General features: G+C 33.3%; 1 protein-coding gene and 4 non-coding genes across 8 annotated transcripts; all 5 read right to left on the bottom strand.

Annotated features, from left to right (window-relative positions):
* Positions 1 to 6,167: 6,167 nt before the first annotated feature.
* On the bottom strand, positions 6,168 to 6,290 carry Trnal-caa (transfer RNA leucine (anticodon CAA)). Its single transcript has 2 exons — positions 6,253 to 6,290; positions 6,168 to 6,213 (listed from the first exon to the last, which is right to left on the bottom strand). It is a non-coding gene; the product is annotated as a tRNA-Leu (tRNA).
* A 1,738-nt stretch (positions 6,291 to 8,028) lies between these two features.
* On the bottom strand, positions 8,029 to 8,151 carry Trnal-caa (transfer RNA leucine (anticodon CAA)). The gene is made up of 2 exons: positions 8,114 to 8,151; positions 8,029 to 8,074 (listed from the first exon to the last, which is right to left on the bottom strand). It is a non-coding gene; the product is annotated as a tRNA-Leu (tRNA).
* Positions 8,152 to 10,793: 2,642 nt separating this feature from the next.
* Positions 10,794 to 10,916, bottom strand: Trnal-caa (transfer RNA leucine (anticodon CAA)). The gene is made up of 2 exons: positions 10,879 to 10,916; positions 10,794 to 10,839 (listed from the first exon to the last, which is right to left on the bottom strand). It is a non-coding gene; the product is annotated as a tRNA-Leu (tRNA).
* A 1,908-nt stretch (positions 10,917 to 12,824) lies between these two features.
* Positions 12,825 to 12,947, bottom strand: Trnal-caa (transfer RNA leucine (anticodon CAA)). The gene is made up of 2 exons: positions 12,910 to 12,947; positions 12,825 to 12,870 (listed from the first exon to the last, which is right to left on the bottom strand). It is a non-coding gene; the product is annotated as a tRNA-Leu (tRNA).
* Positions 12,948 to 13,185: 238 nt separating this feature from the next.
* LOC105347274 (leucine-rich repeat-containing protein 74B) lies at positions 13,186 to 22,860 on the bottom strand. Of its 4 annotated transcripts, none has more exons than XM_011456269.4 (16): positions 22,452 to 22,860; positions 21,845 to 21,986; positions 20,931 to 21,236; positions 19,520 to 19,564; positions 18,266 to 18,450; positions 17,868 to 17,975; positions 16,113 to 16,206; positions 15,685 to 15,740; positions 15,458 to 15,536; positions 15,259 to 15,344; positions 14,957 to 15,151; positions 14,770 to 14,865; positions 14,332 to 14,604; positions 14,163 to 14,248; positions 13,697 to 13,933; positions 13,186 to 13,392 (listed from the first exon to the last, which is right to left on the bottom strand). In XM_011456269.4, exons 3-16 carry the CDS (start codon positions 21,100 to 21,102, stop codon positions 13,317 to 13,319), a joined length of 1,788 nt encoding a protein of 595 aa, XP_011454571.3. In that variant the 5' UTR covers positions 21,103 to 21,236; positions 21,845 to 21,986; positions 22,452 to 22,860; the 3' UTR covers positions 13,186 to 13,316. The 4 variants fall into 4 exon arrangements, with proteins under 4 accessions (XP_011454571.3, XP_065944173.1, XP_011454572.3 ...); XM_066088101.1 differs by having other exon boundaries at positions 21,913 to 21,986; XM_011456270.4 differs by lacking the exon at positions 21,845 to 21,986.
* Between the last annotated feature and the right edge of the window lie 1,946 nt (positions 22,861 to 24,806).

The following is a 24,806-nucleotide window of genomic DNA, read 5'->3' as shown; positions in this document are numbered from 1 at the left end:
TCTACTGAAACGGACGATTAAGAGAAAAATATTTGTTAATACATATTAACACCCCTCCCCTTCCACCCGGAAAATGAATGAAAGGTTTTGCATATGCGTATATTGAACTTTTAAAATGGAATTAAAAAAATATGGCGTTTTTTTTTTTATAAAAATTTCTGAATTTGAAGAATCAGATTTATTCCTCTCCATTTTGAATTACTTTGTGTATCTTATTTAAAATTAGGAAAATAGAATTTTAAAAAAGTTTAATAAAGATGTATACAAGGTCAATAAATCGGATTGAATGAAACAAGTATGATAATTCTATATTCATGACTATAATACATTTTCAAGTATGTCCTTGTAATGAAACAACAATATGAACTTTATTTACGTCTAGAGTTCTTTTTTAAAGAAAGGTATTTCTTAATTTCGCTTAAATACGAGAAGAAAGATAACATTTTAGCACTCCAATGTTGATCAATTCACAGAAATACAAATTTATTTTTCTTTCACAGCCGGCATGATGTGTTGATTTTGCGTTTTAACAGAAGTGGATTTAATAAACCTCTCTCGAATCTGGAGAGCCCCTTTTAATGTGTCTGATTTTTACAACTTTAAACAGCGCACACACAGTAAGTGAAATTAAGTTAATCCTCACTGTTTAAATGGCGACCGAGAGCAAAAACATTGGGGGGAGTAGGCAAACACACGAAGAAAACGTTTAATCAACATATTTGAATTCCATGGACTTTCCAAGGGAAGAACTTTGATATTTAACCATTGAAGCGAACACCGGATAAAGCCATGTTTTTACTCGGATTTTATGTTCACCCTACGTGAATATCGTTATGTGTATCGACAAATTAAGATCGTTAGCCCAAGAACACTTCAACTTTATTTATGCAAACAAGTGGAAAATTGGAATACGATTTACACTCGTTACCGGCTTATGGGCTCTCGTAAGATCAAATTTAATTCCACAAAATGCTGAGTTAATCTTTTAACGAGTGACTAGTCAACGCAATTTGTTCAAAGTAGCATTATACGTGTAGCGACTGTGAAATTTATCACTAATAGAGCTTAGCAAATTGAGCGTGTGGTGGACTAAATTGTTAATTGTAAATGTTAAATTAAATTGAAATTTTAATATTTAATTCTACTTTAATTGGCGGAATTGAAGAATTTTCGGACTACTAAGAATGTCTGTTCCTTATAGTTTTAGGGTATTTGTGATGTTCTTTTTGTAAGCATGAGCCGTTTGGCCTGAAAGTTTCGGGTATAAATGGTTTACGGGCACTTTGACATGCCAGAATCAACGCCTGTCTAAGAACCACGTCGCCAGGCTTCTTTAGCGAAAAAGTACGCTTTTATAAGCAAATATTTCTGCAATAAGCAGATAATCGTGTAGGACATAAGTAATAAATTGGCAACCTTTTGAACGCGATGTACTTAAATTAATGAAATTGTAACCGTAATTTGCTTTATTATTTTACATGCATGTAAAAATACATGATGTATAATTTATGTGTAAGGCACTGCAGAATATATGGTATTTTTAATGCAATGTTTTTTTTTTATCTTGGGAAATATATTTTCTTGCAGATCACATTATATATGGGGTCCTAAATTCCTTGAAAACGGAACTTCAGTTTACTGTGTATAATACAGCGGTCTGTATTTGTGTGATGTTTTTTTAAATTCAATTTTTCCATCTCTCTGCAGAAAGGTTTATTTTTTATGAAAATAAATTAAAGCTTGAATTTTATTTCTAAATAGTCGTATCTTACGTAATCCAAGAGGCCGCCAGAGTAGTGGGAGACGATAAAGGACAAAACCATTTTATGTAATTATATAATGGAGGACGAAATAAATCCGGGCACCTGCTGCTTCAGGTAGGGATAGCTGCCTCTGGACCCGTAAAGCCAGCCTTAACGAGCCCCGTGTTATTGTCAGACCGCGGTCAGTGACGACCGGGACTAATTCCTTGAGAAGGCCGCACAGCAAGTCCCCCCTGGGTACCCAGATTCAATACACAGAAAATTCTATAGCACGGATAAAAGTAAAAATAACCTTACAGAAGGACACAACATATTTTTAGGGACAATCTACTTCTATTAAAGTTTAGGTAGGATATCATGTAAAGTTTAACACATTCTTGCAAATGGTCTGAAAAATCCTCTGCAGATGTATCAAACATGTAGGAACTGTTAAGTTCCTAAATAATATCATTTCTATTTTTCTTGGATAAAAACAAATATTATTCAGAACACTAATACTTTAAAATAGGGGGAAAGGAATTGGGATGAATACATGTACATTTTGGATTTTTTTTCAACGGTACACGTTTGTTACAACGCACTTTGAAATATTACGCACCATAATTTTTTTTTTTCAGTGCGTTAATATTAGGACCAAGTCAACGCACTTTGAAAAAAAAAATTCAAAGTTCGTTGATATCGTCGATATTAACGCACTTTGAAAAAAAAATTGTTCCGGGTTTAGTCGAAATAACATATAATTTTAGATACAATAAATGATTTTTTAACCTTGTGTAGCTTAATGGGATACATTTTAGAAATAAACCTATGTATTTTCAGCTAACTTGATAAAACAGTTTCTCGATTAGATTTTTTTCCTTTTCTCATTAGCTTTCGTAGTTTGACAATTTACATTAAAAAAAAAACAACTCGGGAGAACTAAATTATCCAAATTTGACATAAACTGCATCGCTTAGCAACTGCAATTTCCTTTTTTGTGCATGCAGCAAACTAACTAGTTATCTGGTACATTGTGCTGTGCCAGAAACAAAAATCATAATTTTTTTAATTGATAATGGATATAATGTACAACATATTTAACTGTCTTCAAGTGCATGTACTTGTAAACAAACATTATGTGAAGAAAGGATACGTTAGTTATGGTTATCATATGGATGGCTATTTCTCTCTCTCCCGATATGATACTTAAGTTTACCAGATATTATAATAATATACAACACGGCTGTGCTGAGACATTGCTTAAACGATTTTTCAGAGAAAATAGAAATAAGTGATGCGTCAAATGGGCCGCAAAAAATATAATTGTTGTATGAATCATTGGTCGTTTACATAAAAACACACTAAAAAGAAGAAAATAAAAGTTGGTTGTACTAATTTTTATGGTAAATTTTAATATACTTTCAGCAACTTGTTTTGAAGTTTAACATTTTACTATTATCATAAAGAATCGAGTTTGTTACTGTAAGCATTTTTAACGGTAATTGTATGATCATTGCCATAGTGTGAAGTAATGGAGAACGCATTGATTTGTACATTACTCTAATACAAAGTTCAACTCATCATTTTTCTCTTGGAGATTATGTATTTCAAACCATTTTGGTTTTTTGTTGTTGCATTGTATTGAATTAAAACTCAATGCATTAGTTTATATGATTTCAAGGGAACCCATGATAAAATAAAGATGGATAAGTTCAAATTTTCCGGTCAATTCAAAATTTCATTTATCTCATATTTTTGCGTAAATAATTGATATGTATGTCATTTCATGATATTTTCTACCACATTTTACATGGAGATATAATAAATATACATACAAAGTCATTTTATTTGACACGGCATATAGAAATTCAAATATATCATTTACATAAAATTTAATGACATTCAGGTCTTTAGTATTTCAGGTCTTTAGTATGTCCCGCATACCTATCCCGATGCATTGTTTTGAAAAGAACTCCGAAATTTTCCGAATAAATTATAGTCTCGATAATAACGCGCCAAGCACGAAAGTCTACTAAGTATGACCTATTTTTCATTTACGAGTAAAACAAAAAATATGTGATATTAACATATTTCTACATGCAAATTAATTTTTAATTCATAAAAAGAAGCATAATATTAATTCTATTAAAAAAGAACTATCCCGGAGAAACGCAGTAACAATATTTAAATGTATATCAAATAACGCCTTCCGGCGGCCCGTATTTAAATGCAAAGCAAACTGAGGGTGTTCTGTCTTTATCAGTGTTTTTCAGACAACCCCCCCCCCCAAAAAAAAAGCAAAATTTGATAAATTTTATTATTAAAAATGTTTAATAACATATTAGATTTTTATTAAATTTACCACAACTAAAATTAATAAAGAAATTAAAAAGGAGGTCCTCCAAATCTTGGTAAAAAAAAAATCGCTTCATGCTCAATCATCTATATTTCATACAGATGTGATTTTATAGCATGCGTTCAACTACAGAATAATAGATTTTTAAAAAAATTAATAAATGAAAATTTGGAATAAAAAATCAACTTCTAACAAAAAAACGAAACATACGTCTCGGTAGGTTTTGAACTCGGGACCTGCGGGTCAAAAGACTGAAACTAACCTAACTAGTGTGATAGACACCCAAGTTTGCCGATATAAACGAATTTCAGATTGGGTTGACATTGCCATGATGTGACATACTGTCATAAAAAGTAAAGGTGTCAGAAACTGGCGAGCAGTTCGACTACAAAAAAATTATATTCATAATGCACATTGTGAAAATTAAAACATGCCAGAAGAGCACAAGTAATGGATGTAGTTAAAAACCCTTTAAATTGTACATATCTTATTTTAGAATATATATCTTTGGTTATATTTCGGATTCAGTTAAAATATATCTTACATAGCTTTTGATCATTTCTGTGTAAAAATAAAAACGTTGATGATGCTAGGAATAATCAGATAGAAATATTCCTACAAAAAGTGAATCTTCTTAAACCTATGAATTTTGATTTGTCTGACCAATAGTGTCTGCCTAATTTTCATAGAATGATCCGTTTATTAAAGTTCTCCTTCGTCATAAATGATTGTACACATTTTCTTTCTTTTTTAACCTGTCACGTTTAACGTAACTTGTGTGGCCATTTTACATAATTAATTTTAATGTGAAATTAAAAAAAAATAATTATCCAATGACAAAAGAGTTCTTATAAAAGTACTTATTTCTTGAGTTAGAAAAGATAAATAAATAACTTAGGTGGCACGGGACAGTTTTTTTTTTTTTTATACATTTCATTGTAGCCGGGGAATGTCTGTCTTCGGAACTCTGTTACTAGAATTTCCTCAGTTCCCATTCAGCACAAATACCTTTAATTCACTCTTTATAAGGCCAATCACCAATTTCTGAAGAAAATTACAAGTCAAAACCTGTAAAATTTTCTACATACTGGTTTTTATGAAATTTTGACCCTTTCATATTTCGCTAATTTTTCATAATTTTTCAGCTTTTTAGACCCCCCCCCCCCCAGCCAATTCCCTGCAGAGAGTTGACCTTCCGTACCCTGTGCATGTTGCACCATCACGTGTCAGAAACTTACCGGTGTATAGTTTACAATGTCCAATCCACCTACTTTTCGTGTTATTTAACCTCCCGTCTGTAACTTGCAATTTCACTGTGTAAAGTCAACACAATAGTCATAGCCGCAGGTTTCGCATTTTACTTCTGAATCTCATGTACCTAACATATGGGGCCTACATATTGCATATTAATTTTACAAGAGACATCCCTCTAACTAATGATAATCATAAAAAATCATTTCATGAATTTTAGCGACACTCATAAGCCTTAAAGTACAGCAATTCTCAATTTTACAAAAATATTGACCGGGTACTTTATCCGAAACTGTCCCTTGCTACCTTAAAGGAATCTGGGACATAGAAGTGTTTTTATCCGAGTAATTTAAAAAAAATGAGTTAACGAATCCTTTTATTCAATCTTTTACAGTTCATTCGGTAATTTGAATTATTATTAAAAAAAATTCAAAAATGAAAAAAAAAACGCTCTACGGAATGTTTTTAAAGTGTCGTACAAGCAGTTATAACGCTAGCGGATTGATTAATTGCAGCAAGCAAATGAACGAAACTTTCTTTTTTTTCAGGATTGAATTTAACAAGTATTCACACGAATTAAATTAGGGTTGGGGCATTATACACGTGCAAACCGCATCAGGTTAAATGATTTGTAATGTATAACACTGAATGATATAAATTTTGAATGCTTTTGGGCCAGCAAAATATTATATATCGCATTATTTATTATTTTGGCCGAAATCAAATAAAACTTTTTCGAAGACAGCACTTCTCTGTAAAATCAAGACAGCCCACGAATCCAGACCAATAACAACACTGAAAATAAAAATAAAATCGGTTGTCAGAAGTGGGATTCGAACCCACGCCCACATTCGTGGACCAGAACACCCGCATTCTCCGAGTGGAGAACGAAGAGTTATCTCTCTTGAGTCTGGCGCCTTAGACCGCTCGGCCATCCTGACAGTTGTAATACTACCATGATTTACATCATCCAGTGTATTGTGATAAATTGCAATATCATTTATTAAGATATATAGCTGTATGGTCGTCACCATTTATAGGTTATGTTTACTTTCTTTTGACGAAGAGCTCTAGAGACATAAAAAATGTTAAAATTTTCAAGCTAAATAATTTGGTTTTTCTCTTTACTTATATTATTTTATTGTCAAACATATTTCATCTGAAGAGTTTAAGATGATAATCCGAGTACAATATTTTTTAACAACCCAGTGCCTCCTTAAATTTCGAGTTAATCCTATCAGACATGGGAGTTGTAGAGTACATATTTGTAAGATATACATGTCAAATCAAAATATAATTTATCCAACTAAATGTATTCATTTCATTCAGAATAACCGTACTAGGCTTTTACAATATATGAAGTGAGAGAAAAATTTACAAAAGAAAAAAGACATTTCGAAAAATGACATTAAAAATGCAGATTTCTAATCAGCGATTATATGTACATGTAATATAAGAAATTTTCTCCTCAAGAAGTCTCAGGTAGGAGGAGGGGTTATACTGCAAACTGCTGTAAATTATACTCATGCCAAACAATAAAGAAAATAAAAACTTTGGAATGATCATATCCCCCTCCACCCCCACCCCCCATGACATAGAATAATGCGGATATCATAACTTATCCATATTTGGGAGGCAGGTCCGCCTCATGTTTAACGTCACTTGCATGATTCATATAAAATTATTTCTTACAAAATTAATGCACATTATTTAGATTCGAATCAGGGGTTTTACTTAAAAAAATTATTGAGAAAAAAGCAGAATGCGTCAAATTCTATGAATTTTTTGTGGTGGAAAAGATAATTTCTACCCCATCTAGGTTCCATTGATGATTTATATACAGAAAACATACTTCATATGGATAGTCGGTCTTTACTGTAGAATAGAAATTTGACATGCCTCTGACCTACTGGTATCTACAGCATTTTATGAAACTGCTCTGTAATTGTTTATCTAAATTGTAGTTGAGTGAAAAAATTTAAGCACCACTTAATTTGTTTTTAATATCATGGTTTATTTTCCCTCTGTACTAAAAGGAATAGAAAATGGTTAATGGGAGGGGATAATCCGATATACTTTCGTCACCTTAATGAAATATACAACAAGGCAATTCACATTACTCGAATTTTTTTTAAAAGTAAAAATAGAAAATCAAATTTAGATTTGATATAAACTTACACCAATACAACACATATGTAAAAAATGACTATATTCGAGCTTTGTTTACAAAACAAAGAATTATGACCCCTCTATCTTGCTTATAACTTGATATTTGACTTTCAAATTTTGACATAGCATCAAAAACTTCTATATTTATCAGTTTAAACATTGAAAATGGAAAAACAAAATTTGAAAATTTTAAGTCAAATCGTGTCCAAGTCCCTTTAATTACATTTTTCACCAATTGATCAAAACTGTTGATACTTTAGAGGCAGCGAAATACATGAATCATGACACTACAATCAAATAGAAATCATTTTGTAGACAGCACTTTAATTACATTTTATACCGATTGATCAAAACTGTTGATACTTTAGAGGCAGCGAAATACATGAATTATGACACTACAATCAAATAGAAATCATTTTGTAGACAGCACTTTTCCGGGAAAGCCCACGAATCCGGACAAAAGTTGTGGCTATTTTTGTGAAGATGAACATGAAGAAGAAAAAAGCTATTTGTCAGAAGTGGGATTCGAACCCACGCCCACATTCGTGGACCAGAACACCCACATTCTCCGAGAGGAGAACGAAGAGTAATCTCTCTTGAGTCTGGCGCCTTAGACCGCTCGGCCATCCTGACATATATCAATAAAAAACAATATTTACTTCTTTTGATTTGAAATTAATTTTATTAGTCATAGGAGTGATATTGCTGATAAAGAAAGTGTTTGTAAGACAATATATGATAATTTATTACGTCAATATTCTTTTCATTAAAAATTACATGTATCATATAAAGCTACGCGCATTGATGAAGTTTTCCGGTAAATTTTTTCTTTGATACGTCGATCAATAGAAAAATTATTATCTTCATTTCTTAAAGAAATATCAACAATATGATCGACGGTCAAGAATAGCACTGAAGTACGAATTATTTCGCACAATTTCCTAATCCTTGAAAAACGAATTAAGATTTTGTTTCGTGTGATAAAGTACGGATTTAACCACCGTTTATTTATTTATTTTTTTGTCGTGTGATGGTTTTGAGACATCAGAAATCGATAAATAGCATTAAAGGAAACACAGATTTTCTTCTATGTACGATACAAAATTTATCAGTAATTACATGTATATGTACATGCACAAATAATGTAAAGGGGTTTTCTCTTCTTCAATCTCAGGTAGGGTAAAGGCGTATACTTATCTCAAGTCGAGAAAAAAAAATGAAAATAATAATTGTAAAATATGAAAAATGTTTAATAACTGTAAAAATGATATAAGACATCGAAAATAGCTTATTTATATACATATTTGAAATCAGATCATGTATGACGTCACGTCATATACAGTAGTTGGCCATAAGTATGTTCCCAAAATGGCCGACGTAACATTTTTTTTTCTGTAAGGTATATTTTAAAAGGAAATAAAGCATATTTTTCTTTGATGGCCAGATTTAAAAAATGTGTCCTATGATTCTCCGACTTTTTTTCTTCTTTTGCCGAGTTTATTTTTGAAGTTATTCCCCTTTGGTAAACATTTATCGTCTGCACAACAACATGGCGACGAATGACAAAAAACGTATGGGAAGACAGAAACAAGTCGTAATACAGATGTCAGATTTGGGATTTATACATAAATAAAACGGGAAGGATCAACGGAATAAACAGCCGAAACTGTTATGTAAAGTTTAAAAATATGGAAGACCGGAATAATGGTAAAATCGTAACTCGATCTGAAAGTTGTAAGATTAGGTAACCACGAGATGACTGAATCCCATTTCAAAGTCCCCAGAACCAACCAAAAACATGCTTTCAAAAATCAAACAGCTTGATTTACAGCAAGACCAAAGTATAATGTGATGAATAAAACTGTAAGTAGACTGCTTCTCATCAGTAATTGTTCGTCACTTCACAAATCGCCAATAGTTTGTTAGAAAAAGATAACCATACTTCAGGCCCAGTTAAACAGAGCAGAATGACAGCATCACAACATACTTTGGCTTACATACTGTTCAGACATTAATATCATTGAAATTATGTGAAAAATGCTAATAATACGGTTACAAAGGTCAAAAAACGAAATCCGAATTTTCCGTGACCTAGAAAAAGTTGTAGTTGACATTTCGAGTAGTCTCACTTTATATTGATTGCGAGCCTTTACATCGTTAAACGAGGAAAATTGCAAGAATATTTCATATCCTAGCCTAAGGATATAATACAACGTAATATATACGTTTGCTTAGTCATTTTACTTTGTTGTTAAAAGTAGTTAGTCAAAAAACTTCAGGCGATGACGAGATCTACATTAATGTCGACCATTTTGGGAACATACTTATGGCCAACTATGTATATATATTTGTACAATATGAGTTTAAAATCAGGACTTGTTCTGATCATTACAAATTTGTTGAAAACGAAGCAACAACAATTATATAATTTTCTTTTTGTGATTAAAAAGACCATATTCACTCCATGTAGATTTCATATTTTAGAAAAGGGAAGAACTCGTTAGGTGTGCGGACTTGCTTTTGATCCTTTTGAATATGTTCCATTCAATTAATATTTTAGAAGACATACCTTTCACCAATAGTCACTCTTTGCAGCTAAATATAGAAGCCCGAAACCTTTACTGTCATAGAACTAGAAACCATCAGATATGGTTTTCCAAACCACGGACCAGGGCTGCGTTTAACAAAAGAACTTACGACAATGTCGTACATGTACAAGATAGATATTTTCAACATTATGGAACAAGCTTTAATGTATGAAATTTAAAAAAAAAAACACCAAAAAAACCCAGTAATTTACAGCTATATTTTGAATTCTATAATTATATTCTTTTTTATATTGATTAATATCTGATTTATAAGTATTCATTATTTTGTCATAAGTTGTAAGTTCTTTTGTAAAACGAGGTCCAGATCAGCCCCAACTCGGTCAGCGGACGGAGACGCAAGTTTATCGTTTCTAGTTCTGGCGCTTTAGACCAATCGGCCATCTATGTTCTCGAATAATCCAGCAATGCATTTGCTTTTCTGTGAGATTTCGTCTGTTAACTAGTACGCCGCATATATGTGTCCTTTATATTTTTAAATATTTTAAAAGCCTTCATCAATTTGTCCAGAGATGAGATGCGATGTGACATTATATTAGTATACATGTAAAAATGGTTGAGTAGAATAGTTTTTAGAATTTGAGCAATGAATGATTGCATAATAACTGTTATCGTCTAAGTATGAGTACATTTGTGCTTTTTATAATCAAAAGAAAAAGAGTAAATAGTTGTCAGAAGTGGGATTCGAACCCACGCCCACATTCGTGGACCAGAACACCCGCATTCTCCAAGAGGAGAATGAAGAGTTATCTCTCTTGAGTCTGGCGCCTTAGACCGCTCGGCCATCCTGACATTGATATAAAAGCTTTTTTTGATTGTCAAAATATTGAGACATATTTTTGCAATATTTTTCTTCACTTTTATACGCAGAATTTTAGTTTTTAAATTACCTGTGTTTAGAAAATATAAGTCGGGCAAAAAGATTAATCGTCACCAAACAAAGGACTAAAATATTTGGTTTAAGACCATACCAAATAAAATCAATCTATCTAGAGTTACATGTACCTTAATGATTCATTATTCAAAACTTCCTAAACACTAGAGTTTTATATCGCATATTAACTGTATATTGGGTTATCTGGTTCATTTTCAACATAGGGTAGCCTAGGAGCCACCCCCACCCCCTAGAAACACCTTTTAGGTTGTATGGGACATCTGTCAATATTAATTTAGATAAAAGTACACGTACATGTACATTATAATTTAAATACTTTCACTGGTTTAGATTTTTCAAATTTTACAACATTTCACAAAAAAAATACGTTTTAAAATTTTTTGGAAAGGTTTAAAATTTAAAATACTGATCGGGATTCGAACATGACTCTCAGATTCGTAATGAACCCCCTAACCCACTGCGCTACACTGTTAGGTAATAATTGCGGGAAATAAAATTACACTTGATTTTACTTTACTGTTTATTCGATAAATAGTACGTTACAACATGGAGGTGTCCCGTACCACCTTTAAAACAAAACTATTGATTGACAGTCTAAAAAAGGCCACGACTATCGGCCCCTCTTAAATTTTATCTTTGGCCTTTCTTAAAATTTTAGATTGTAACAATGGAAAAAAAAATGTTGGTTGTCTTTAGAAAGGATTTTTTGAAATGTGTTTCTACATGTATTTCTAGTAAAAAAGCATGCGCATTCGGTTTTAGAGTGATTATTAGTGTATCGGATCACCATGCCAGGATTTTTTATTGGTAAAAATTTGAGTTTTTTTAAAGTTACAAGCAATGAAGCAATTATATTTGAATACAACAAAAATCGACGAATGAACCAAGTCACGAACATTTAAAATGCCGGCATCAACATAATTTTTAATAATACATTGTAAAATCTGTTTGTCGAATATCAAGCAAATATTAAAATCAATATTCTAATTACATGTACATAAAAGTACATGTTTATATATGGAGTCAAGGAATAAAAGATAAAGGTCATCATGAAACACGTTTAGCTTTCCTATAGACTGAATCATAATTATACGTCTAAGGGAAAGACTAGTCTTGGGTATCTCCACCAGAACCAGATCCATAAGTTATGATTTCCCATGTACATTTGTTATACGGAATTTTTAATTAATATATTTGTGTTCGTATCATGGAAATTTCATTTCAGGGCTATACACTGACAATGTCAGAATGTATAATAATTTTAATACATATTTACATCCACCAAGCATGATTCCCTCTATTTCTAACCACAGATGTTTGAGGACAGGAACCCTACCCTTCAGAGGCTCAGTTGTCGGATAGTGGACTGGAGTTCTTTATTACATTTGTATTTGTTATCGCAGACAAAAATGATTAAAATTAGTAATCTAAAGCGTATTTCTGTGGACAAACTGATCTCACACCGGTGTTAATGCGAGAAACCTTTTACATAAATGTACTTATTTTCAATATGATTTCAACTATCTCACCTATTTTTAAAGCTCTTCATAGAATTTTGAATTTGGAGGCGAGAACACATATTACCGCATGTAGTCCTTTATCATAATAGTTTGTAAATTCTCGTATAAAAACATATTACATTTCTACATAAATCTAAATATCAATCGAAATGAAAATGAATTTTATGGACCGCATAACTCTCCACAGATTCAGCTATAATTTGTAACAACAGCGATGTTTGGTCGGGGTCACGAAGAGGTGAAAGTGTGAATTTATAGATGGACTTTTAAGTGAGAAAAAATAACTGTCAGAAGTGGGATTCGAACCCACGCCCACATTCGTGGACCAGAACACCCGCATTCTCCAAGAGAAGAATGAAGAGTTATCTCTCTTGAGTCTGGCGCCTTAGACCGCTCGGCCATCCTGACTGACAAATTTAAACTAATATGTGCGGGGTTTTTTTAAATAATAAAAGCAGCACGTACTTTTAATTTGAATTATTCATTATTCATATACATGTATTGATTTCACTTGTGTATTGCGGAAAATTATAGTTTTTAGGAAAACAGACGATCGAACCTGCCGTCTTGACAAACATTATTGACGCCCAAGAGTAAGGCATTAATTACATAGATAAACATGGACGAAACAATATAACCAACAACGTTCAATATCAAATGGATTTTAATGAATATATTATGTACAGCCATGATAAGAAGTAAAGGTGATTGTTTTAATAATTCGCGTAGAAAGATTTTGGCACATTAAAGATATCATATTTATTCCTCGGTTATCCGCTAGGTGTCGCCCTCGGATTCAGAAGATGAGCTGTCCGTCAATTTCTTCAATTCCTCTGCTAAATCGCTCTTCGTCCTGAAAGTACGTTTATAGTATTTAAGGAGATGCATGAGCAAATCTAATACCTCAGAACAAATGACACAGACAGAAAAGTTATATTCAATGCACTCCATACACGATCCATAAAATACCAGAAATGTGTTATGAGTTATCGGGTAACATTTTATCACTTATTTTAAAAAATTGAAAATAAGGCTTTGAAGGTTTTATGTTTCTTGTTTTTTTTATATGAGAGACAGCTTTGGTAATTGCATTCATAGTTCATACGCAAAATGCATAATAATACACATGTAATACTTTAATCATCCCTTATACCTACCTTGGTTGCAATAGGTGGTCTGGAACTGTTTTGGGTCGCTCCGTTTTTCTTGATGAGTTAGACATTGGTCTGGCAGACATTTGTGAAGCCGGGCGTGACGTATTTGATGCCGGTCTGGATCTTGCATTTGACATTTTAGAGGCGGGTCGGGAGTTTGACTTCTTGTGTCCAAATGGCAGTTCCGCGCCGATTTTTTCTATGCGCTTGAGGTATTTCTTTTCGCCGAGTTTCAATTCACTAAAATTAAGAAATTAATTCATCATTAGAATTATAGACGTTTATCGTTGAGCTGGATTTTCGATATCTTGTTCAATTATTATTTATTCACGTTTCCATATTAAGAACATTTTAGTTGCAGGATTTTAGTTTTACGGGAAAATTAGAGTCTGTCAACCCGAATTTCCCCGTAGAGGTATACATGTATATGTCTGCAGTTAGAGATGCATTCTAAAGATGGAAACTTTACCCAAAATCGATTTCACCATCAGCATCGACGTCTAACTTTTCCACGAGCTGTTGGATTTGTTCATCGTTCATTGGAATCCCAGCTTTCTGCAAAATATTAACACAAAGCCTTAATTAATGTCGAATTCCACCAGAACACAACAATGAAAAGTCACGTGATTTTGCCCTACCTTGATTCCAGCAACGAACTCCCCCTCACTGATCGTCATACTCCTGTCTGTGTCAAACTGGAAGAACAAGTCGGCTAGTCGGAGTTTCCGTTCATGGACGTACTGCAGTAACCTCATCATGGGGTCATTCAGCACGGTCTCCATTCTCTGCTCCATGGAGTGATGAAGGATGTCAGAGGCGATGACGTAGCCGCCATGTTTGACTTTGAACTGTGGTTTGAATTCGTTAATTTTTGCAAGGATCGGTAGAAACTGTCGAGGAACACACATGTCCTACAAAAGTTTAAAAACATAGGTTTTGATAACTCAAAATTCTGACTTTCTTGTCAACGAAACATGTATTTTATAGATTGTCGATGTAGTTTTCATTCTAGATTATAAGCAATTGCCTTTTACAACTTAGTTACGGTCTAAATAACTATCATTCTCGGTAATTACCCGGAATTCTATAGATTCTAGACCACATTCCGGGTGCTCCAATATTGTTTGGACGGCGACAACTGGTCCTTCAAATGTTATAGGATTTCGACTCACCTATTTGATAGGATAAAAATTAATGATCTCATACAGCTGCACAACTTTTCACATATCATGCACTTAAATTTTTGTCAAAAAAGCTGCTCACATTTAATGATTTTATTGATTTACTGCTAGATAAGGCCTTCAAAACAAGCCCAAGTCCTTTCATTCCAATTCTATTGGCCGATATATTTAAATCAACCATGACGTCATTAGCTGATATTGCTGACGCAATCATCTCCGACCCAACGTCTTCTAATCCGTTCCATGATACATCCAAAACCTTCAGACAAGAATTTTCCTGAACAGAAAAATGAGATCTGTTACAATCATGTAAAAAAAATTACGGTGTCTGTTAAGAATTTGCGTCATATTCTTGATAGACATAAAAATAAGCAATCGGAATACCTCTAGTCCTTTAGCGATTGCCTTTGCTCCATTTGGGCCAAATCCATTCCAGCTGATGTTTAGTGTTTCAATTGTGTCATTGTTACCTACGATCAAGTTAAAACATAAGTTAAATTTCAATTTTGATAGAATGGAATATACCCGAGTGTATTCGAAAGGTCTTTCTTGAAAAATCACGTTACAGATCAAATGTGCTTACCAATAGCCTCGCCTATAAGTTTACCACCATATTCTCCAAAATCATTGTGAGAAAGGTCTAATTCCTTTAATGTACATCTCTAAAATTAAAATTGTTAGTTAATTATATTACGTCATTTATGCAACAGTAATACACAAAGGTCGTATTTTACATTCAATTGTAAGAGGGAAAATCAGACTTGGTATTAAAAGCAAAAGAAATCAGCTTATAGAATTTTTTATACATACATAGTAAGACATCATTGTGTGAAATAAATGTGCATCCTGAGGTTTGAAATTGTTCCCTGCAAAAAGAGAAATAAGACATTGTGAACACGTAGTGTATATATTGAAGTGCCGTAGTCCATTTAACTCGCATTACATGCAAGTATATGCTTTAAAGTTTTTTCGGAGACACTTGATCATTCGGTTCAATAAACCTAATCTATATAAAAATTATTGATTTTGCGCATTACTTATTCCATTTCATTATTCGGCAGTTTTTAATATCAAGTGTCATTTTTAAGTTCACATTTCCAATCATATTCGGCCCATGCTGCGATTTCAACCTGCATTTAATTGTCCCGGTCATATTTTCATACCGAATTATAATTTATGTCGGTGTGTTTACTTGATTTGTACTCTGGTTACAGGTACATTCGATCTGTAATCACTACCTGAAACATTGAGGGATATTATTGCGTCGTTTTCATTGAGCATCTCACACAACAGCTGGGCTCCGTACGTCTGCAGCTCATTGTCTGCCAAATTCTGTAAACAAAATCAAACCTGTCACTGCTTAAATCGCAATAGATTTATTGGACAGAACATCATTCTGAAATATTTCAGTCAAGCTGGAATGCCACTTAATAAAACCAACTCATGTATATATTCGCATGCTACAAATATTCGATCGTTATTTTCGCGGACATCTTGAAACACTGCAAATACTCATATATGTGTACCAAATTGGTAGGTTTACACTTCAATCGAGAAAATTTGTTGCAATGTTGAATTGAAATTGAAAAAAAAATGTTTTGCTTTATAAACGTTGGTTTACAGTAATTGAATTTTTTTTTTTAAACGAAATAAATCGGATGCAAAATAGCAAGACCGGTGTACAGTTTTCGGGGGGGGGGGGGGGGCAATTTAGATAGACTTCCTTCATCTCAAAATGTGTTTACGGTTTTGGTTTGGAATTTCTTAATATTTCATTCAAACTAATTACTTTTTCAGCTTTTTTAATAGTTAAAATAAATCCAAATTTAAAACAATAAAAAACAAATCAAGTTGCATTGACTATTGACAATAGTAGTGTTACCAGCACTGAGACGTTCTATTGACTATTGACAATAGTGATGTTACCAGCACTGAGATGTTCTACTGACTATTGACAATAGTGATGCTACCAGCACTGAGATGTTCTACTGACTATTGACAATAGTGATGTTACCAGCACTGAGATGTTCTATTGACTATTGAAAATAGTGGTGTTACCAGCACTGAGACGTTCTGTTGACTACTGGCAACAGTGGTGTTACCAGCAATGAGATATTCTACTGACTACTGGCAATAGTGGTGTTACCAGCACTGAGATGTTCTATTGACTATTGACAATAGGGGTGTTACCAGCACTGAGATGTTCTATTGCAATTGACTATTGACAATAGTGATGTTACCAGCACTGAGAAGTTCTATTGACTATTGACAATAGTGATGTTACCAGCACTGAAATGTTCTATTGACTATTGACAATAGTGATGTTACCAGCACTGAGAAGTTCTATTGCAATTGACAATAGTGATGTTACCAGCACTGAGAAGTTCTATTGACTATTGACAATAGTGATGTTACCAGCACTGAGATGTTCTATTGACTATTGACAATAGTGATGTTACCAGCACTGAGACGTTCTATTGACTATTGAAAATAGTGATGTTACCAGCACTGAGACGTTCTATTGACTATTGACAATAGTGATGTTACCAGCTCTGAGAAGTTCTATTGACTATTGACAATAGGGGTGTTACCAGCACTGAGATGTTCTATTGAGTATTGGCAACAGTGGTGTTACCAGCAATGAGATATTCTACTGACTACTGGCAATAGTGGTGTTACCAGCACTGAGATGTTCTATTGACTATTGACAATAGGGGTGTTACCAGCACTGAGATGTTCTATTGCAATTGACTATTGACAATAGTGATGTTACCAGCACTGAGAAGTTCTATTGACTATTGACAATAGTGATGTTACCAGCACTGAGATGTTCTATTGACTATTGACAATAGTGATGTTACCAGCACTGAGAAGTTCTATTGACTATTGACAATAGTGGTGTTACCAGCACTGAGACGTTCTATTGACTATTGACAATAGGGGTGTTACCAGCACTGAGATGTTCTATTGAGTATTGGCAATAGGGGTGTTACCAGCACTGAGATATTCTCGTTCTCCCTGAGCATGTCTATCAGGTACTTGGTGCCGCTCTGTCCAATGTTGTTGCTGGACATGTGGAGTTCAGAGACCGTCTCACATAGCTACAAGGAAGGAGATATACAATGTACAGACAACAGATATCTTACGTGTTCTCGGTGTTTGTGAAGAGTGTGAGATAGAAGAAAGAAAAAGCATTAAGAGATGAAGAAAGGCAGAGAGAGAGAGAGAGAGAGAGAGAGAGAGAGAGAGAGAGAGAGAGAGAGGACAGGAAGAGAAAGAGAAGGGCGAGTACATTATGTTATGGAAATATGATAATTGCTTATTTCATTATAATAATTACATCTAGTTACAAGTATGTTCAACTGCTAATCAAATGCAATGTGTAGTTTACCACAAGACCAAGGGCAACAGCTCTAGCGCCTTCTGGACCCAGGTTCTGGTGGTTCAATTTCACGACCCCTGACGTCAGTCCTTTCAGGAAGGATGAAGATGGCGTCAGGTTAAATTTGTGACATGCTCTCATGTAAATCACTCGGGGACGTTCCTCCATTGGCACCGTATAACACCGAGGGTATTCTGATTAGTCAGAACAATAGCTTGTGAGATTATATTGCAACTGTTTGCTGTAATCATCCTTAATTATAAGAATTATAAATCGGCAAATTACACAAATAAATTGATCTCTTAATCTTCAAATAAAATTGAATATTCTGCTTTCACCTACTAATGAATACAGCTAGACAAATTTTCTAGTAGTTTGCAGTTTTAGAAGACAACAAAATCCATACAAGTCCAAATCGCCAACAGTACACCCAGAAACCTATCTTCTATGGTCTGTTTTTTTTTCAAAAGCTTAAGAATATTGAAATGGTTTGAAAAGAATGAAAAAAAATGAACAAAAGTGGTATGAATTTTATAATTATATATAAAGGGACTTGGACACGCTTTTAGATCAAAATTTTATTTTTTAGATATAAAATGGTTTACTTGCACATTTTGAATGATTGACCAAAATTTTAATGTTATAATTTAAGTTATAAGAGATACAGAGGTAACAATTCATTGTTATGTAAACAAAGCTCGAGTCTTACATTTTTTTTTACAAATAATGTAAAGTATAGAATTACCATTTCTTTGACTTAATGACTCATAAGAAACAAGGCAAATTTGTTCAATGTGATTATTAAATATATTATTAATAGAAGAAAGCAACATTTGATTGAAATTTATAACAATAAAACAATAACAGGGCTCGAGCTTTGTTTACAAAACAAAGAATTCCAAACTCTGTATCTTGCTTATAACTCAATGCCTGACTTTCAAATTTTAACAAAGCATTAAAAATACCCATATTAACCATTCTAAACATTAAAAATGGAAAAACGAAGTTTGAAATTTTGAGCTCAAATCGTGTCCAAGTCCTTTTAAAAAGTATCCCACTATTGTGATGATGATGAACAATATGCTGGAAATTTCAACAAGTTCAATAAAAAAAAAGAATTCAATGAAATCTTTCTATGAAATTCTATAAAGATACATGTGCTACAATCACCAGTGCTAGGAAAGCACTATGATTCTGATGTACCAAAAATTGGGATGAAAAGTGAACTACGACCTTTGAACTATGACCTTTCACCATCATTACCGTGTCTCGGTTGTTTGCTCTTTCGGCTGGCCCGAATTAATTTACCTGTGTTTAGAACCTCAAAATAGTCAATGATTTTGTCTCCTAAAAAATCTGATAGCTAAACTTATCTAACAAGGTATTTTTTCTGAGATTTAAAATATCCCTACTCGCGACAGTACGCTGAAAGAAAGTGTTGAAGAAAATCTATTTGCATTAAGGGGTCTTCTTACGAGACAAGCTTGTCGATAAATGTTATGACATCAACTTGCTACAAGTGTCCTCCATGTAAGAAATATCACTTTATAACTAGTTATCTGACAACTTTAGCCTCGTTTCGATGAAGGAAAATCGCGAAAGCGTCTCCACAAGAAGCCGTGTACAAATATCAAAGAGAAGGACATATTTCACTACCGACCAAAATTAAATATCACATATACCTGGGATGTATTTTAAGACATGTATTGAAAAACTGTGTCAGCATATCTCTAATTCTTTGATCGAATGATATTTCAAAACGGGTCAACTACGTAGATCTTGTCTTTAAAAAGTGTTGTTGTCGTTCCTTTAAAATTGTGTAAAGTCAAACGGTGAGTGTCCTTGTGGATTTTTTTGCTGTAATGTACTCAATACTTATCGCACTTACAGTTACGTAATAAAAATATCTTGAGTCTTATCAAAAGATTTAAAAGATTAATAGTCAGGTAAAAATCTTCCACCGTCTTTTAAAATGTAATGAGCTACACGCAAAAATTAGTTATAAATGCTTGCAAAAATCGTCACCTTTTTCAATATGCCTTTGCTGATTATACAGAATATATTCAAATTATTAAATTCGAACTCGATCAGAGGAGGACATTGGGAGAAAAATTAAATATTCAGTCTAAATTCATGTGTCTACCATATAATGCAGCCCGTCATGCACAAAATTTTGATCACTTCAGTATTGAAGGAAAAAAAATTATCTATTGAAATTTTTGTTGGCCGCAGAATGACATGAGAACTGGATAACAACTAGGTTTGTTCTCGATTACTTTGCCAATTAGCGGCTTTAAATTAGTACCGATATTGTGTGTTTTTCTTCTAATAGAAACATTGATTTGCCTATTGTGGTTCCCTTCCTTTACAGTCAAAACCGGCAGTGCTCAGCTGAATCCATTGGTACTTTAGACTAAATCAACTTGTCAATTCTATTTGCACAGAACTCTTGCTTTACAATTTTCGTACATGTAACACAAATAAACCTCGATTCTCAACTATAAACACATTTTTACAGGCAAACAAAACTTAACGTTATTGCATAATTAAGCATCAATTGAATATTCTCAACTCTCGTCTAAGATCATGAAATACATAGACAAATATATACTACAAACGTGAACCTTTTCTGACATATGCATGTATGTATAGAAAAGAACAATTAGTCACTTACTCTCTTCCTCTAGATCCGTGTCGTAGTCTTCCGGTTCCGGAACATGTACTTCCGGTGCCCGGTTATTAGCTACGGTCACTTGCTTTATGGCGTTCATTTCTGCTTCCATTTCTTTCGCCACTTCAGGGGCACTTTTCTCATAACCCTTTACAGCACTGGTTTCCGAAATCATAATTCTACACCTCTATAGCTTGTCGTTTTAATTCTTCAGAGATGTCTTTATATTTATCTTTGATTACGATGTTTACACATAATCCATTCGGATGTATGGCGATTTCATTCAAACCTTTGTCACTCGTCGAGCACCTGAAAAGATGGATTTTCATATGATCAGAAAAACATATATTAATTTCCGATTGGGGGTTTAAACAATTTATCGAAGCGTTTAACTAGACAGGTTCCAGATGAAAAAATAACGGCTTTGTAATTGCATCAGGATTTCAAGTTCCTTTCTGGGTTTGCCGTTGGTTCTCTATAGGGGGGTTAACGATGAGAGAAAATAGCGTGGAATCAATAAGAAAGGGGCCATTTATATACCAAAAAGTAACCCGTACGGGGATCTGTTCTCTTCAAAATAAATCGATCACAGGAGGCCGACAGTTTAATACATTGTTTGAACGAGGTATTACTGAGATAAATGCTGAAGTGGGAGCAACCAAGAAGTTTTTGTATCTGAATAATGACTGTTGACTTAGTCCTTCTGTATCTTGTTAAGGTGACAATCCGGTCTATTTTACGCTTGTCTTTTAAAATAGTCTATTTGATAATATATTTTACAAAATAACACAAGCTAAATGTTGAATATAGAGTACACATTTCATTTGATTTCAGCCTCCCTCTCTCCAATCTCTCTCTCTCTCTCTCTCTCTCTCTCTCTCTCTCTCTCTCTCTCTCTCTCTGGTATTTTTACTCACCACAAATAGTTAATCCTTGGAATGGTTAGTTTTCCACATAAGTTAACTAGAACTTTATCATCCCTTACTTTTTCGTTAGTTTATAAATGAAAGTCCATAAAAGTAGCACAATATTAAGGCAGTTCGGGTGTTCATTCAAATGCTGAATAAAAAAAAGAGTAAATGAAGTTGTTCTTTAGAGGAACTTTCCTATCCATTTAAATTTCCGATAACCGTTTACTTATCTCAGGGCGTCCAACTGATCTTTATTAAAAGATTAGAAGACTGAAATATTAAGTCAGCGGCTGACAAATTTATATTACTTCTCACTTTCTATTCAGATATGACTTTTAATATCAAAATGTTCCAAGTAAATCTATAAATGGAGAAACATGCTTTATCAAATGGTTGAGCTTACCGTGTCTCATTAGCAAAAAATTCTTACAATCAAATCTGTTAGAACAATTTTTGGATTTCATTTCTAGAAAAATATTTTTTCATTGCTAAAGCTTGTGTTTAAATACGTTTCATAAATGATCATGAAAACCTCGAAACGTAAAATTGTTCTATACGCAAAACTTCGTCGAGAGAATTTAAAATAAAAAACAACAAAAGAAACCATTCTTACCTGTGGCAGGGGTACATGTATCCCAAAATGACCGCTTCATATCTTTCTTGTATTGTCTACCTGTGTCTGAGGGTATTGAAAATACTTCACAGGGATTTAAGGATACCTTTATAGCTTAAAGAAAGGAAATATATGTTTCAAAGACCCACCTAAGAGAATAAATCAATATTTTCTTTTAAACTTTGTCAATAGTTTCTGCTCGCAGCGACCATGGGAGAATAATAATAGAAATGTACTTCTTTCTTCAAACTGTAATTGAACATAATTATCGTATTTTCCACCCAAGTCTATAAACACTAGCACAATTATAATTATTGTAAAGCAAATTCCTAACGACTCTTGTTGATTCGGGTTTTCGGCCCGTGTGACAAAACGTTAATGAGATGAGTAGAAGCGAAGTACTCAAGACCATAGTGTGTAATTTACAACGGTTCCCACTAAACCCATATAGAATTTGTAACTACAAAGATGATTCAAACCTGAAACAAATTCCATTAATATGGAAACATTGCCATGACTCAAGGAAAAATTATGAAATATGTTTACTCTTTTTATAAAATATCCTTTGGAAACATTACCTTTGACTAAGAGCTCTGTAAAAAATATACAGGTATAATCCATCTAATTTCTGCTCTTATGGTCAGCTTTCTATAGAAAATTCTTTTATTTTATAATCTTTGATTGCATGAAAGATTAATTCTATAATCCATGCTGGTCCACCATAATCTTTAACCTCTTGTCAAGTAACCGCTTCCAGTCATTCTTACGTCATTTTAAGCGTTAAATACAGCAAGAATTTGATGGATTACTTTAATGTAAGTAAGTGTACGCGGTTTTTTATCATTGCTTCTCTAACCGTGATAATGAACACAGGGCTCAATGAATACATGTAATTGTTCCAGAAATGTTTGAAAACCTTTAAGTTATTATATTTCGGCTTGCAATGCTTGTGGTCTTATTATCAAGCTTAAAATACGTTACTGGTTGTTTTCCATTAATATCACCCGTTTTGAGGTATATTGAACCTCGACAATATCAACCGTAATATTAAACTAAGGTTGTTTTTTGTTTTGGGTCCACGCTTTACAATAAATTATTCCAATACTGTCATATGAGGCTACAGATGTTGTCTATCAAATACACACCGGGGCTGCGCCTTATTTAAATGCATAGGAATTAACTGTTACAGTATCTAGTAAGGGTCACGTGAATTATGACAAATTCCTGCTAATCTATCTATAATCCTCGTTAAATTTAACCAGTCCAAGGTAAGACTAGTCCTTACAATGTCCGAAATTCTGACTTACAGTGACCACAAATTTCATCCTCCCACCGTCTGTCACCGAGGGGGGTGGGTCAAAACATAATTGATTTCATCAAGTTTTCTGACTTACATGTACATCTGTATCTCAATATTTTATTTATAAGACGATTTAAACTTCCACATAATATCGTAAATACATTAAATAAAACCACAAGATAATTGATTGTGATATGCTAAGCCCGAATAAGATTAAGGTGATTATCAAGTGTAAATATGATTGGAATATTGCCATTTTTGCAGATATTTTTGTCACAATTTATAATAGAACAAAATTTACAACATGACATATGTTTGTGGAGTCCTGATAAAGATGGCAGCTTTCTGACACAAATTAATTCAGCAGGAATACAGTGGAAGCAATAGTCAGACAACAAGTAGTATTTACTGCCACACAGTAAATTCAAAATCTACAACATGACACATACGTATGTCAAACTATTTTCTTTAAAATGGGTTTTACCGGTAACAACCTCCATTGAAGCAGCTGGTAGCGGGTTTTCATTCAAATCATTTTAGCTGTCACTTCCCAACGTTATTTCCAGTACTTTGATTTTTATTCAGAAAATTTTCAATTCACTTTTCTAATGAATTATTCCGTTGGCGAGAATTTGGAATTTATTTCAATACTTTCATTCCTTTTGTTAAATGCATCAAAGTATTTGATTGCTTTGTTTCTCGATTAATTTTCAACGATGATTTCTAAATAAGAGATATTTTAACAAGACATTGAACTTTCGGTAGGATGTAATTATTTTTTTCTTGCATCAAAACAGGTTAAAAATGACCCTAATTTTGAGTGAAATATGCATAGATTGCATAGTCTTAGTTTAGAAGCCATACAAATCTTGCTGATTTCAAAGAGCCATGGCTTAGTGACCAACAATGAAATAGACAGATCTGCATGTACGTTGTATTGCTGTTTGACACAACTACCCAAAGTCCAAGCTCTTGTTTAGGTTGTTCTAAAAGCATCAATACCAAATCTAAAACATTCCAATTTATGAATTTATGTCCCTGACCTATACAGATGG

Source organism: Magallana gigas, chromosome 6 (assembly GCF_963853765.1).
Source record: "Magallana gigas chromosome 6, xbMagGiga1.1, whole genome shotgun sequence".
Lineage (NCBI taxonomy): Eukaryota > Metazoa > Mollusca > Bivalvia > Ostreida > Ostreidae > Magallana > Magallana gigas.
The sequence above is the reverse complement of the archived record's forward strand: the minus strand, read 5'-3'. Positions and strand labels throughout refer to the sequence as shown.

What these genes read in the sequence shown, in the direction of transcription:
- LOC105347274 (XM_011456269.4), bottom strand. Translation starts at nt 21,102, where the DNA reads ATGATTTCGGAAACCAGTGCTGTAAAGGGTTATGAGAAAAGTGCCCCT. An exon ending in GAGCAAACAACCGAGACACG is followed by an intron (nt 18,451 to 19,519) that starts GTAATGATGGTG and finishes CTGACTAATCAG; the next exon opens with AATACCCTCGGTGTTATACG. An exon ending in ACGAGAATATCTCAGTGCTG is followed by an intron (nt 16,207 to 17,867) that starts GTAACACCCCTA and finishes TTTTGTTTACAG; the next exon opens with AATTTGGCAGACAATGAGCT.